The following is a 16484-nucleotide window of genomic DNA, read 5'->3' on the forward strand; positions in this document are numbered from 1 at the left end:
AAGAGCCACTGAAAACGTCACCTCCTTTTGACCAGAAAACTCATCGATTCAGCTATATTAGCATTTGACCTAGATTTTTTTCTTTTTTGACAGTCCTGCTCCAGGGTTTGAGCGTGCAATGACACCCCCAAGCCGGGCAGTTTCCTTTCAGGCTCTGCTGCGGTCGAGCAAACGCCTTTCCCCTGGATCGTGACCTTCCTTTTTTGGGTTCGGACAACCTAAGAGGCATTTTTTGGGCGGAGACGAGGCCGCAGATGGCTTAGGCACGTGCGGTGCGCGTGGACGCTGCGTGCACTTTGAATTCTTTAGAGATCATTTTGGTAACTCACTCATTTCCAGGATTATTTTTTAATAGCCTCCTCATTTTTTTAGCGCTCATCTCTCTCCCCCTTTGGGCTTTCATACTCCATGACCAAACCAGAGGAACAACAGCACAGTGCAAACTGTAGGATAATTTTCATTTGAACGACTAATTATAACCCTAACATTCGCAACCAATAAATGAACGCCTTTCGGTCTGACTATTCGCAGTATCTGTCTTCTTTTAGGAAAGGCGTGTCCAACAACTTGCAAACCAATGAGATTTTGAAACAACACTGGTTATACAGACAGGGCTTTATAATGGAAGGGCCAATTCTGGGTACACCCTTCTCCGTCCCAATGCCCTCTCAGACCGAGCCTCTTCACTTTTCCTCGTTAAAAACCTTTACCCACAATAGTTCCCGTCCTAACACATCGCTGAAATCACAGAGGTGCTTTCATGATGCAAGAGCTTCAGGACTGGGCCCATGTGCTATGCCTATTTTTTTTTTAATAATATACTTTCATCTGCTCCCATCCTTACACGGGGGAATGTGAGAGGGAAAGTCCGCAGCAAATATTAGAGGGCTCTCTTCATAGGAAAATTGCTGCCATATGTGTAACAGAATCACCAGGGGTGAAAGGGTCAGATCTGAAGTAAATTATAATATTGATTTAATATTTATAATGTACAATCCCAAGGAGCAGAAAGAACGAGGGAAAACAGGATTCTCCTTCCAGCCCTTCTATCATGAATACTAATTTAATGAGGAAATTTAACTCTGCACCTGAATCTGAAGGAAGTTTGTGTCTGACCAAAATGTGGCTGTCCCAGTATAGTATAATTGATGCAATAAGGCTGGCTAGTCACTAAGATAAGTGCACTTATTTCAGTATTCATCCCTCACAAAGATCAACTCAATGCAAAGCTTTCAGACCCCGCAAAGGTAACACGTGAAACCCTCTTGGCGAGCTTTCTCCTGGTGCCGGTCACGTCTCTGGGATTTTTGTATTGGTTTCCCTGGGCCTGGCCAAAGGGGTGTTGTGTTGATCTCTCTCTTTTGAGATTTAAATGTTTCACTGGTGTTTGGAAAACGAAAGAATCAAATCACATTGGGTGACACAATAAGATAGCAAAAAGGAAGTTAAGAAGAATGAGCAGGGAAATAGAGACAACAAAAGTAAATGAGAGGCAAGAAAACATTGCCCTGAAGATATAAATGTCTCTGCTGGGAAGGAAAATGATGCTTTCCCACCATGGATGTGCAGAACAAGATAGCTAGGTATTCAGAGCCAGCTCCCCAGGTGGGCTGAGGACCTGAAGCCCCCCCTGAAGTCAATGGGAGCTGCAAGTCCTCAGCGCCTCTGAAAACCAGTGTTGCTGGCCCTTTTTTTAACTGGACCTTATTTACCGTATGTTAAATGCACAATCCATCATAGAGGTGCGCGTTGATCCTTGACCCTTCCCCGAACTAAATGGCAGTGCCTAGGTGCAGGGCCACTGCAAGAGGGACAAGTCCAGGGATTCGGGCCACAGGCAAATTTGGTTTGTTTCCAGGGAACTGAGTGAGCAAAAGAAGGATTTCGCAGCTAAACATTTGTGGCTGATTGAGCGTTAGGCTCAGAAGAAAAGCAGGCTAGCTATAAACTAGACAAAGCTATTAGACATTAACGTTCAGACAACACCTACCTCACTCCAAACCAGCATGGTGCCGAATATGACCTGTAACCCATCAAAGAAATTGTCTCCTATGATGATGACAGTGGCACCTCCTGTAGTCCATCCTTCACTTGGACTGATGGCTTTGATACATGGTGTAGCTGCTTTTCAACACACATGAAAAAGAGAAGTATTCTGCTGTTAGAACCAGATTTTAATGATAGAAGACCTGAGAAAAAAAAATAAAAGGACCTTTCATCCCCCCCACCCCCCCCACCCCTCGTAACACAAAGATTGCAGAGACCTCATTCTTTCGAGCAATGCATGTGTGACCCCCAACCAGCTCTTTGGAGAGGGTATTTCTCCTCATTAATTTGTGTTTGCTTTGGTTGTTTCTATTAAGAAGATAAATATTTATTTCAGGCTATGCAAAAAAAAATAATAAAAAGATGGGCAGAGACCAGCTGGATTACAGTGCACATTCCTCTATTATATATGAAATGCTGCATTCCTGAGTCAATAATAAGATGATCGCAAGCAAGTGTCCTTTATTATCTATCACAGGATAAATTAACCAAGGAAAGACTCTGAAATACTATGGAAACTGTTAGCTAAACACAAAAGGGCGTAACCCTCCGTGTTGCTCTAATTCCTCTGCAATAGGATCCAGGTTCAACCACCCTGCCATGAGGCAATGCATTGGCAAGAAAATCTGCTAGCAAGTCAGTCAAGTCAGAAAGGTTAAGGAGGTCCCAGGGATGCTGGTAACTATTGTGTCATTAGGAAATGAGTCGAGGGTGAACATCTCCTGCTGCATACACAAGGCAAACCTCCCTCTCACATGCTGGCTTCCTGACACACTATTGGCCACGGGCCCCCTGCGAGGATGCTGACACCCCCATAGATGTGAACAGTGCTCAACTCTGCCAGCTAGACCTTTGGACATGAGGGCCTCTATTTTAGGGCATTTTATGTGCGCCAAGCACGGGGACCGCCGCTCCAGAGGGAGCCCTGGACACAGATACGGGTGATGTGAAGCTAGTTGGATGGGCAGAAGGGTAGGGCTCAATCCCGTAGGTGACTGAATACTCCTACCTAAAGCCCTGTATGGGAACAGCATGTAGGATCAAATCCTTGGGGATCTTTTATGTCAAACTGCCGGCCAGATCCTCACCAGCAGTGAAAATCTGACTCTTCTGCAAAGCAGGGACGTTGACCATCCCACATTCGGGCTGGGATTGCAACCCTGGCATTACGTGGCATGGCTCCACGGAGAGCGGGGTGCTTTATTAGTACATACAGGCCAGCTGATTGGAGCATTTGCTCTTGATGAAGAGCTGCTTATTGGTGGAAACCCTGAACTGCTTGAACGGCTCGTTCGGCTCAGAAATTCCAAATAAATGTGAATGTGCCCCAAGCCTGCAGGCAGGTAGTTCATAAAGAATGAAGGCAAATAAATAAAATGCACAGTTGTAGGTGACCTGCCATATACTGCTCCAACACAAAATGTTAAATCAGCACTAGGCACTGTAGGTGACCTGTCATATACTGCTTCCAACACAAAATGTTAAATCAGCACTAGGCATTAATGCTGTTATTTATTAGTTGACGGTGGGAGTTGGACTGCAAGAATTGATGCACCCGGCAAGAAGATCATTCCCGTGAGCTACTGTGAAGGGTGGGTGGGCAGGGAGCTGGAAATGAGGACGGGTCTGGAAGGCAAGTTGTTGAGTCACCCCTAGCAGTAAGTGTTTCTGTGGGCATTCGTACAGAAAAGCTCCAGGGTGATGGATGGCAGACACAGGACGCACACAAACTCCATCCCTGCTTACAAAAGCTGGTAAGTGTCAGGCACAAACTTTTCCACTACTTAACCTGATGGAAGTGCCAGCTAAAATACAAAAAAACCTCGCGCACACCAAAATCATTACAGCGCTCCAAACTTGGCAGAAAACAGCCCTTTAACTTTTACATGAGCTAACAAAAGAAACATCCTAACATTACAGTCATGAAAATGCAGTGCGCACACAGAAGTAACTTCAAGATGTGTAATTTGGATTCAGGTTACTTGCATAAAACCGTGCATAAAAAACTTTGGAAAGTCCAAGCCAAATGCTTTCCTTTAGACTGAGCTCATAGCAAAGCGTTTACAGCTAAGGCAGCTTTGCAAAAACCCATCTAGCCTTTTCACAGAATCTAATCATTTCATAAATAAAAATTAAAATTGCTTCCAAATTACACACTTCCTGCTAGTTACAACTCACGGTGGACACACACACCCTAATAAAACCTAAACATAACCAGTTTTGCATGTGTCAGTGAGAGAAGTGAGCTTTTTCTTAAAGGTTACAAAGCAAACTTTTTTTTTTTTTTTAAAGAGAGAAAAAAACTCAATATATAAAAACTGTTTGAGTCCTCAAATCATTAAAAGCATATGCAGGCTTCAGAGTCACACATTCAATTCATCTCTAAAATGAATGCAAGATATTGCTGTAGTTGCTGAACCCAACTACAGGTCTTGGTGGGCACATCTAGATGAGATGCTAACTGCGCAGTAGCCTAATACTACTGCACAGTAACGTGTCACGGCAAAAATTGTGCTAATATGCTACTGCGCAGTAGTATTAGGCTACTGCACAGTAAATGTCACTAAAAAGCCGTGCACCAGCACCGTGCACAGTAACTGGTGCTACTGTGTAGTAGATTTAGTACTTGGTTATGCAAGTACTAAACTTCATGCGCAGTACCTACAGCACATTCATGAATGTGTAGACGCACCCAGTGCTCCTCTCACAAGGTGGGATTTTTTTTTTTGGTGTCCTCAGCACAGAGCAGGGCAGAGCGCTGTAGTCTTTCCACCGGTTGATTGTTAGGTTTTGATGTATCTAGCACTTAAGAAAGTGTTTAAGTGCAAGATCAGGTCTAAGCCCCATCAAAGCAAGTGGGACTTTGAGCAGGCACTCGCGTGCTTTTCTTAATTGGCCTGATGGCCCCTCCGACTTAATTTAAGCAGGCGGCTGGTTCCAGCAGAGTCAACCGGACGGATCGCACACTTGAAATTACATGACTGCTTAAGTCCTGTGCTGAATGAGCAGGGACCTGGTGTTTAGAAGAAAATTTTGTCTCACTAACATTTCAGGCAATTACGACTCCAGGATGTGTTTCCCTTGAGATAGTCCCTCATCTTCCCCCTCCACCACCCAACTCACGCTTGGTGTTTTGACCCAAGTGTTTCCGTGTGTGGTGCCGGGACAGGAAGGCCCAGCCCTGCACTGGCAGAGGTCTTGTAGTGTAGGACCAAGGGGGAGCTAGCTCCAAGAGGCAACGTGCGAGCTAGCACACCTGGGAGGAATTGCTCTTCTATCGCTAGCAAAAGCTAGTGTTGTTCTTGGTGCTAAGCTTATGTAGTCTTGCTGCACCCCAGGCCCTGCTCTTCCAGGGCACAAGCAGAATGACTCTTACTGAATGGAAGATACTCTTCTGGGGTGAAGAATCGGGCCTCAGTGCTCCCCCCGAGGTGGGAGGGAGGTTCCTTAGGACCTCCACACACCGACACCTTTTCATTGCACCCCCAGGCTGGGGGCAGGCACAGGGGGGCCTTAGCTCCACGCACGTCTTCTGCTAATCATTTGGCGTCTTTACTCATGTTTCATTTCCCAGGAGATGTTTCCTTATGAGCAACTTGACAAAAATAAAAAATGCTGATTGGAATATTTGTCCCAAAGGAAATGTATAGACTCATAGAAAATGAGGGCTGGAAAGGACCTCAGGAGGTCACATCTAGTCCGACCCCCTGCTCCAAGCAAGACCAGCCCCAACTACATCATCCCAGCCAAGGCTTTGTCCAGCCAGGTCTTAAACCCCTCCAAGGATGGAGACTGCACCACCTCTCTGGGGAGCCTGCTCCAGTGCTTCACCACCCTCCTTGTGAGAATATTATTCCTAATATCCAACTTCAACTTCCCTTGCTGCAACTTGAGCCCATTGCTCCTTGTCTTGCCATCTGCCCCCACAGAGAACGGTCCAGCTCCACCCTCTTTGGGACCATCCTGCAGGTATTCTGATATTTCCATCTTTTTTTTGGTCCAGAAAGAGGACAAAATGGCAACGTTCGTGTAGAATGAAAGGCTCACCATCCCAGCCCCCAACTTCTAGTTGCAAGATGTAGAAACTGTGCAAATAATCACTATTTTCCATCCCTTCCTCCCCCCGCCTCAAAAGAAAACCTTTTCCAGAGACAAACTTTGCTTTGGCTGAAACCCTGCATTTGATTGCAAAGAATTTGGGGTCCAAAAATTTGACCAGCTGTAATAATAAGGTAGTGAAACATGTGCCATTACAACAGGTGGGCTTACAATAAGCAAGAGTGTATATACCCCCACCCACCCACACCCACTGAATAATGAAAGGCAGACTAACCGTATCCTGGACTAAAAGAGCTCAGTTGCTTCATTACCAGATGTCATTTAAAAAAAAAAAAGAATCACTCAATTGTTCAGGGGACTCTATTCACACTACTCGCTCAAAGCTGAGTCTCCGCACTGAATAAACGCCATGGACCAAAGTAACTACAACCCCTTCACGCTGTAAGCAGAAGCCTTGCAACGTCTGACGGATGGCCATATGAACATGTACCGCCACTGATGAATGTTGCTTATGCTTACGGGTATTTTCTCCTCTCATTTTTTGCAAGATTTGAAGCAAAATAATTGTTGAACTGTAAAGACGCCTTTTGTTCTGCACCTCCTGCGACAGCATCTTTGCAGCCCTCGTGTACACGGGACGTTCGGCGCCAGCATCGAAAGAGAAAAGTCTTGCGCTGGGCGTGGGGCGGGTGCACTGCGTGCACGTGCATTTCCCCGCTCCCTGGAAAGGAGATTTTTCTTCCTTCAAAGTGTGACAATAAAATGATTACCCCGCCACAGTTTAGCATAATGGTTCAGAAATGCTTGTGGCATATTGCAGAGTTAAAGTGGAAATTATTAGGTAGCTCTTCTTTGTTATAATAATGATCACTCCACAAATAAAAGCTCTTCTCCCAAAGGTACTGCAAGGCACAAAATGCTAATTCCGAAGATTATGTGCGCGCTTTTATTAAATATTACTGTGCCCTGTCTGTTTGAGGGCTTCACTGCTCTGATTGTTTTACGAGTGCCATGGTAATGTCAGCCCCATCTCGCTAGCAGCAGGCACACATTTTAGCTTTTGTATGAGAGTTGATCAAAGGCCACGTGCTGGGGGAATTGCTGAGAAAACACGGACAAGCGATAAAAATCTAACAGATTAATTGGTTTAAATTTCATTTCAGGACATTGAACTTTGACTTGGGATGCTAATGCTACACTATGAGTCAGGGCCTAATTACCCGATTTCCAATTTGCCTCTGAACAATGGCTGGGAGGGAGGGGAGGAGGGAGGGAGGGAGGGGGAATAACAACAACCACCACTGCCACCGCCACCACCCCGCACAGCCGCGGGTACAGATTTAACAACTCGTATGCTCTATGCAGACAGGTTTGCTGGGGAATACCCCCATCCCTTGCTCAGCTTGCCAAACATTTGTATTTGTCTCGAATCAACCGAAAACACGAGAAATACCAGATGCCCCCCAAGAGCATCAAGCATTTTGATTTATACAGTCAAAGGGAGAGCAACCCAAGCACCTGCAAACGTGCGCTGGACCTCTCCGACTCTTCATTAGGGACTTGGATTTATCAGGGGGACCTGCATTTTACCCTCCAATAGAAATGATGTATATCATTGATATAAAACAGGGGCCAGAGGGAAAACAGTGTTTACTTCAAAGTTTATGGGTGGCCTCAGGAATAAGGGTTAATTGAGCTCAGAGGTACATGCTCACTCAGGTGAATTAGTGGGAAACACAGCTAGCAGCAGGGATCTGGGGCTGCTCTTATTTTGCTTCTGAAATCTATTTGTGCGATGATTAATATCCAGTTTGCGCTGCTGACTGTAAGAATGACCTCGTCTGCAGTTTTTATCATAAAATATCATTTCATCCTCCATTATTCCATAGATGAGGCTCTGGCAACAGTTGCTGTATCACAACAGGACTTTAAATGATGGGATATACGTTTATCTTCTCCTTATTTTTAATGTGATTGACTGCGATGTGCAAACATACCGTAATTGCATAAAGCCGGTTCAAGTGGAGGAGTCAGGTGCAGCTGCCATATGTCTCATCTTAAAGGGAATTTTCAAAGTTAAAAAAGATGAAAATGTGGGCTTGATCTTAAACGTATTTGTTTTTATTTTACATTTGCTTAGGCAATGCCCTTGTCCAACGCTCAGATAAATCACCTGCTGAGGAAACGACGTGCTTACAAGCTTGATCCCACAACACGCTGAGCTCCCTCAGCTCCCGCTATTGATCTGGGCCCTGATTCAGCAAAGCGTCGGGCTGAAATTCCCAGAAGTGCTTTGCAGCCGGGATCGAGGACCAAGGTTTCTCAGTGCGATTAAGCATCGCTCCGTTCAACGTTGTAAAACCCATGTGCCTTAGCTGAGTCCCATTTCCAAACGAAGCATAGGCAAAGCCACCTACAGAAAAAAGGGCAACTGGGAATTTCCCCCCAGTCCTGGGTATTATGGGAGGAGAGGGGTTGAACTGGATATATATATATATATTTTTTTTTTAATGGGGCACACATGGCTGTTACTCAAAACTTCCTTGTTCATCTTAGAACCATTATATGGTTATATTCCCCTTGGCTTAAAACACAGACGCATAACTAATAGCACCCCTGGCCCTAACTTCGGTGGCTGGCAGGAGGTGCATGAGCATCCGGTGGGGAGGCAGCCATAGCTCAAGAAATTGTCCTGGACATCAAAAAATTGTGCAAGTGGCACTGAACATGGGCACTTGGGCACTGGAAGTTGGCTAAGTCTCTAAAGCCTTGCAGCACTAGGCAGAGTCCCCCTCTTCCACACCCTGGCTTTTTTTTTTTCTTTTCCTTTTTGGACAAAATTTTGCTATTTCCAAAAATGGAAAATGTAATTAACTCTGGCTGTTGCCCCTCATATCTTCCATTTACATTTTTTTCTATGCCAGCTTCTTTTTTTTCCATTTGGCCATTCACTCTAAATGACAGTGCATCACCCATTGCAACCATGCACCTGCATCCCGTGGTGGGGACTTTTCTTTCCCGAGCCAAAAAGCTTCACTTTAAAAAATCGGCCTAGTTAAAAACCATACCGCAGTTTTGCTTCGCCCAATGTTCTGTTACTGATGCTGCTGCTATCATCATCATCATCATTATTACTATTGTTTTTCTTCCAGCAAAATGACAGTGGTTCTTTCTCGCGCGGTGCTCAGCTTAACTTCTACGGATAGAATTTCTCCTTAATTTCCAAGGACAGAAATTACACGCAGACCAGCATAAGTGATCGGAAACCAGTTCCAATCGATAACGTAACAGAAGTTCAGTGCACATAAACCACTTTCAAAATGGCCAAAACCAGTTTATGATAAACCTGGATGGATGTAGTATCAGAGACTGAACTGGTTTCAGTTAAATCGGTTTATTGAACTTCTGTCCTCCTCCAGATTCAAGTTCACTCACAGCCCCCCAGCACCCCAGGATGATTTGCACCTCCCCCACAAACCCCCATTTCTCAGGGTGGGCGGACTAGCCTTGGCCCAAGCTGTCTGCTCCAGCCCAACAGGGAGGCATGCTCTAGCGCCTCCCGGCTTCTGGCCTGGGCCACTGCAGGCATGTGGCTGCATTTCTGGAATCAAAAGTGCATGTCTGTCCATTCGCTTGTCGGTTCAATCTACGCAGTTTAGATTAATCTGTGAAAACCGAATCAATTCAGCCTCGGGCTTTTTAACTGTCTGTACTTAGCCCAAATGCCTGCTCACCCAGCCAGGCCCCCTACGCCTTTGCTTTGCCCCAAAGAGACTTACAAGCATTTGAATTTGACTTTACCGAGTCTACAGGATCCGTCCTAGAGAAAGTGTCTAAAATGCGAGGCACTGAGGCTGGGAGGACAGGGCATGGGCCAGCATGTGTTACACACGGCACCCACGGCACTAAATCTTCAATCTTAAGCTAAACAATGCGATTGCTGTTTATCTTAGTAAAATGATGATCTTCCTGCTTCCCTCTTTCATATCACGGCCTGCTCCTTTTCCTATTCAGCTCTGACAATAAGCAGCTGCCATGCAGGAAGCAGGGTAACAGAGGTTTCCCTCTTGAGAAGATTACTTCTGTAGCTTTATGTAACACATGCATGAGGTCGCAATGCCCCACTCCCTCCACCCCCCCATCTGAGGCATCGTGGCATTTGGGCACTGCAAGCATTAGAGATGACCACACTGAGCCCACAATGGCAACCTCCCATTGGCTCTCTGTGACATGCACACCACTGAAATCGTGTTGCAATAAATATAGTAATCCAGCCGTGGGATTTGGGCGTGATGGGTAGCTCAATATATTTTTTTTATGTAATGAGGTTAAGGGTTTTAGCTGAAGCATCATTACTCCCAGAATGCTTTGCTCCTGTTTGATGGGAACTAGTGATGGAAATCCCCTAGTATAAAAGGCCACCTCTGATCCACACTCAAAGCCCTGTTTTCTTCTCTTGTCCTTGCTGAAGCTTTTACTAATGCAATCACATTTTGCCAGTGCTTCTGCACTCCTCTTTCCTGGATGAACCCTTGTGCTTTCCTTTTCTGACCCCTGGTTTGAGATGCACAATGGCAAGGGAGGAACAAGGCAGCGCTGAATAATAAAAGGTGTGTTACTCATCATTTCCACGTGAGGTGCCAATGGCCACACGCACAATGACTTGCCTTAATTATTAACACTGGAGGACTAAAAATGGCCCTAAACAACCTTCTCACCCACTACTTCAACAGCAGTAACTTATGGCTGGTTCTGTATGAAGGGATGAGGGTGGCATAGCACCAAAAGGTACTCCACATCCTTTTCTTCACTCCCTTCACCCTGTTTTTGAAAGTGAGTTAGGGCACATGGGAAGCTAAAGCTCAGATTCAAAGAGGGGCACAATCAGAGAGACCCTCACCACTGCCTGGCAAACTAAAGCAAGGGGGACGTGAGCATGCTCTGAAGTTGCAAGGCCATGATTTGCCCTTTCAAATCGGAGATTGAAAAAGAAGAAGAGTTCAAGATCTGGCTAAGGTAGAGGCACACACCTTCAGCTATCGGCCTGCTTTGAAACCACCATGGTTCAACTGGTGCAAAAAGCCATGAGGACCCTCTGACATTGACCTGATTTCTGTAGGTTTAGCTTCTCCTGCTATAGCTACAGACCTAAACTAAGCCAATATAACCAATTTTAAGCCAGTATAACCAACACCATCAATTTTAAGCCAGTAAACATGTCCCCACAAAGGCTCAAACCCAAGTTTTTAACTATGCTGAGTTTTTTTACAGCAAGCTGTATTCTCTTGTATGTCCCACGTGCCCAACCCTTTATCAGTGCACGTGGGAGTATTCACATGTTTCACGTTAAGCGTATGCTAAAGCCAATCAGGACCTGGGGAAAGGGAGGAAACCTTTCTAAACTCATTATTTGCTAGCATTGGCTTTCTAGGGAAGAGGGTAGTTTCTAGTCCCTTGCAAGCTGGAAGAGTCACAGTCATGCCCACTTCCACAGCACCCGGGGGACAAATAAATCTGGCTCCAGGACAGCAAACGTTTCCTGGGTTCAGAACAGGGGTGCACAGGACTGGAAGGGACCGTCTTAATTAAGGGGTCCTGTTCCCTGCCATCTAAGGGGGAGAGACGGCTCCTTACTTCAGCCTCTACTGGAAGAGTTTCAAGGCACAAAGTCTTGATATCGATGGCCCCATTCAGTGTCACGGCCCCCACGGAAAAAAAAAAATGTTGCAAAATATATACCATTACTTTGCAACATGGACAACCTGTTTTTCATGCAAATGCAGTCTTAAACTCTTCAGATGCAGGAAGTTGGGCTGCAGACACACATTTTCCAATAATCTCCTCACAGCCACTCAAAAATAAACAGATATAATTCTAATTCTAGCCCAGAATCAAATCAAATCAAATATTAACAACGGATTATGTTCCCTGCAATGCCGCTGTCAGATACACTATTGCAAAGAGGGGGGAGAAAAAAATTCCCTAAACCTATTCCAGGAAAGAAAAAAAGAAAAGAAAAGAAAAGAAATCAATTATGTAAGCAGCTTATTGGGATATTTATTGTAACATTGATAAGTTCATTTGCCTCAGATTGTACAAGAAATAAGTCATTTCTTTCTTCTTGGCAAACAGGTTTTCTGACTCAAATGAGTTTCTAGCCCAATGCTCTTTGCTAAGGAGGACTCAGAGAGGGCAGCCCACAAGAGAAAGCTGGAGCTAATCATCTCTCCGACACTGCACGATCCATGGAGAAATACAAAGCAAACTGCGGGAGTGGCGGGGAGGGACCAGCGTGCAGTTTCTGCAAGGAAAATTCAAGTGCCCTTAGAGCTCTTACCCCGTTCCGATTTTTCTTATAAATCAGAGGATGCACTCTAATGCAATTTTCCGGAGCCTGAGAATCATAAAGTCAAATATGAACAAGTCTAGTGGAAAATCTGTGACGTTAATCTTGGCCTAAGTCGTATTTTTAACAGGCGCTGAATTTGTGCGCTGGATTATCCAGATGGCCATACAGGAATCATCCTGATAGGATTAAACCTTTGTGCTGAACTCTGCTCCATCTGTTCTCTGAGGTTTGCCTGTGCCTATCAGAATACAATTTTTTAGCCTTTCTATGTCTAGTAGCATGACTAAGAGTCCCAGTTCACACACGCGCGTGCACACACACACACACACACACTCACGCCCTTGAGCACTTGATTAGTAATGCGATATGAGGTTAGCCTGAAGTTTTACCACTAAAGAAACATATTGCTTTTATTATTCTTTCGAAGGGCAAAGTATGCAATATCTAAATTCAAACAAACAACCAAAAAAAGATTTTTGTTGTTGTTCTGGGACTTGTTCAATTCATTAAACCATAATACTGCCATAAATTTATAGATGAAGGCATGACTAAACAAAGTAGTGAAGCGCTTCATCTTTGCAAGCTATCCGAGTATTAGAATGTATGATATAATTTTACTTTGAAGATACCATTCCAGCTCAAACACACACACACACACACACACACACACACACACACACACGGTGTAGGTAGCTGTTATTTCTGTCTCGCTCGAGTCACAGACCAAGAGAGAAAAAAAAATGTCAGACCCTGTAAAAGAAAATACATTTATTCCCATTAAAGTTGCTTTCTGCTTTTATTATCTATTAATGACACAGGCTTTTGCATTCATTGTTGCAGCCTGCCAGATGCAGCAACGATGCATATTCATCATGTGCAAAAATTCAGCTCAGGCGCGCTCAGAGACAGATTAGGCTGACTTGCCAACAGAGAGACCAGGGTCCGATGGATGGCCCCAGGTTTCCAGGCGCTGGGCCAAGGGAGGAGGTAGGGAACCTGGCTTTTCTGCAGAAAAAGCACCCCAATGGTCTTACCTCGAGTGCTTTCCTAGCCAGAAAAGTGCTACAAACTAATGAATCACGAAGGTGGGGAGGAGTGAATTAGAAAAATAAACAAAGTGATTCAAGTGATATTATTATTATTTTCCTGCGCGCTCGGCAGGGATGCAGTATAATGCACAGCCCGTGTTTGTCATGGCAGCGGGACAGCAATGCAGGCCGCGTAACCTGAATTGCATTTTCAGAAGAATCCTTCATTACTTCCCCAAGACTGAGAGCCCCTTGTGTCTGCTCTGCAGTGTCTTTCATAATGTTGCCTCCTCTGTTCTTTGTGCGAGAGTGAATGGAGGGGTCAAGCGCCTCCTTCCAATCATTTGGGCTCTGCTTGCAAAAACAAGCATAAAAATATATTTATAGGTGGTAGTATCTGTCCAGCAATGACACCACATAAAACCAGCACGCTGAAAATGTGAGCACTAGATTTGCTTTGGACCCACGCCTGCACACGTGTAGAAAAGTTGCTCATTCAGCAGAGCTGATAAAGTCATGTTATTTTATTATTTATTTGCTTAACGTGCGGTAGCACCCAGGGACGCCAGGCAAGGGCTAGGGGTCTTGGCTAGCCGGCAGAAAAGGACAGATCCTGCCTCAAGCTCACAAACGACGTTGGTTTGACTTTTAAAAGGATAATTCTCCAGAGGGATGAATCTGATCAGAGATTTACCCCCACCCTCTACTCATCGTCCAAGAGCTTGAAAATCTTTAGCAACAAGCTCCAAGCTGGATGTACAATGCCGCAGTGCTATGACCTCAAACCCCGACCCAGAAAATACCAATGGCAGTACTGAAATCTGAGCGGCTTTGTGGTTATGCCTGAAATTTACCTCGGAGTTTTGACCTTCCTTTCCAGCAAGGATCAGATAACCTCAGCCCATGAATCCCACATGCAGGTCTGGATTTGCAGTGACCAGCTCCATGAACTCTGTGCTCAGCCCTCGACATCAAGGGAGATCTCTGCTGTCTGCTTGCCATTCTGCAAGCACAGGGACTCCTAAAGGAAATGCGCTTTGCTCTCGTGTCAAGTATGCGCAACCTTTTAAACAGTCACCACAACACTGTAAAAAAGTTATCAAAACAGCATTTGAACCACTGCATATCTTGCCCTTATTCCCTCTCACGCCCACAGATGATTAACAGGAACATGGCCCTAGGGTCTTTGGGGAATATTTTCATAAGCGCCTTAATGACTTCCAATGAGAGTTGGAGGCAGATTGTTAAAGGTATTGATGTGCTTAAAGATGTAGGCATGGACCAGCTTCTTTTTCAAGAGTTCCCAAATAGATACAGAAAGTAAGGACCCAACCACTTTTGAAAATCCCAACTCTCTTTTGAAAATCTGGCCCCAAGACCAAGCTGCTCAAAAGCAACTTCTGAATTTCAGGGGGGACTTGTATGTTCACCCCCAAAAACTGATTTCAGAAAATGATTCGGTACAGCAAGGAGCCAAACACCGCAGCTTGCCTTTGAAAATGTCGGGCTAAGTGCAGAACTCTCTGCTGAAAATGGGTTGCAAGATCCAAGGCTTTCCTTGGCTTTTGCAAATGTTACTGCCTGTTTTAAAACCAGCCGCCCCTACATACCCAGTTCCTTCAGTGAGGTCATAAATTAGTGTTTGTTACATTACTCTTGCTTTCTAGGTGAGGACGTGCATCAGAGAGCTGTAAATTCACTGCATGGAGGAATGCAGAAAAAAACTAATGTATAAAAAAGACAAAGCTTCCACTTACCAGAGAAAGGAAGTCTGGAATAAAATGTTTAAAAACACACAGAGGTAATAACCCACTCTTCTCCCTTGATAGGAGTTTCATCACTGGCTTCAGAAAAAGCACAGTGAGGCTAAGCCTTCGTGCTTTGGAAAATCTTCCCCCCCACCCCAATGAATCAAGCAAAGTATTGATAGTTGCTGTACAGTAACGACAAAGTAGATCAGCACCAGTGAGGCCAAGCCTTCGTGCTTTGGAAAATCTCCCCCCCCCACCCCAATGAATCAAGCAAAGTATTGATAGTTGCTGTACAGTAACGACAAAGTAGATCAGCACAGCCCAGAAAATAGAAGTCAGCAGACAAATAATCTTGAGAACTTGTTCCAGTGAGCAAAATCCTGCTCAAAAAACTAGTCCCCCAAGAGTTAGCAAAGATACTGATATGATGGAGGACACGTACTAGGCACATGCTGTTGCTACCTGCACATCACAGCAAGTATTGGCAGATGTTTCCAGGCACGAAGGCCAGGTAGGAGCCCAATCTAACTCCCCCTGAACATCACTGACACCTCCCCTCTGCTCACACCTTCGAACGTCCTTTCTTGAAAAGTTACTAAAGACAATTTTTAAACCTCTCGAGTGAGATGCAATCACAGAGGCTTGACTTCAGCAAAGTGCTTGAATGTCTGCTTAATTTCAGAAAATCCAGCTAACAAAAACAGCGATGCAAAACTGGTGTGAGATTAGAACTGGACCCTTGCTTGCTTGCATGGTGCAAAAGGAAAACATCAAAGATCATTCCCCTACCGCATCTGGTCCCACCCTGTGAAACTACTTCTGCTACTGCTACATTTTCTCTCGTTTATAATTATGCATGGCGCTAGGGTAGGATAACGCACCTGAAGGGCCACGAAGGATCAACATTTCAGAGGTTTGGAATCATTATATCAAAATGCTTAATATTCATGAGCAAAACAGCACAACATTTTCCCCTAACGTTTCTGCACATCTTGAAAACTTTAGGTAGGGAAGCACTGCAGCGTGGCCGCGATATTACAATGTATAGTGAGGCATATCGCCAGCAGGATATGTATCAGTGCCTGGCCCCTGAATTGTGTTGTGTGGCATGTTAGATAAGTTCATGTAATGCATAAATAATTCCAAAAGGGGTTGAATACATTTGACCAATCCACAGACCAATGAAGTCAACTGGAGTTTTTCCAGGGCCTTCCATATACTTTACATTAGGTCTGTCCCCATTTATCAAAT

At 44.8% G+C, this 16484-nt stretch overlaps 1 protein-coding gene across 8 annotated transcripts in view; it reads right to left on the reverse strand.

Annotated features, from left to right (window-relative positions):
• EBF1 (early B cell factor 1) overlaps positions 1-16484 on the reverse strand; it is a 284814-nt gene that overhangs the window by 79499 nt on the left and 188831 nt on the right. For 5 of the 8 annotated variants that reach the window (XM_025213870.1, XM_025213864.1, XM_025213866.1 and 2 more), the window contains one exon: positions 1991-2124. In XM_025213870.1, coding sequence (XP_025069655.1) covers positions 1991-2124 — 134 coding nt within the window. The remainder of the gene's footprint in view (positions 1-1990; positions 2125-16484) is intronic. The other 3 variants (XM_025213867.1, XM_025213865.1, XM_025213863.1) reach the window with 1 other exon arrangement.

Source organism: Alligator sinensis, unplaced genomic scaffold (assembly GCF_000455745.1).
Source record: "Alligator sinensis unplaced genomic scaffold, ASM45574v1 scaffold1035_1, whole genome shotgun sequence".
NCBI classification, from domain to species: domain Eukaryota; kingdom Metazoa; phylum Chordata; order Crocodylia; family Alligatoridae; genus Alligator; species Alligator sinensis.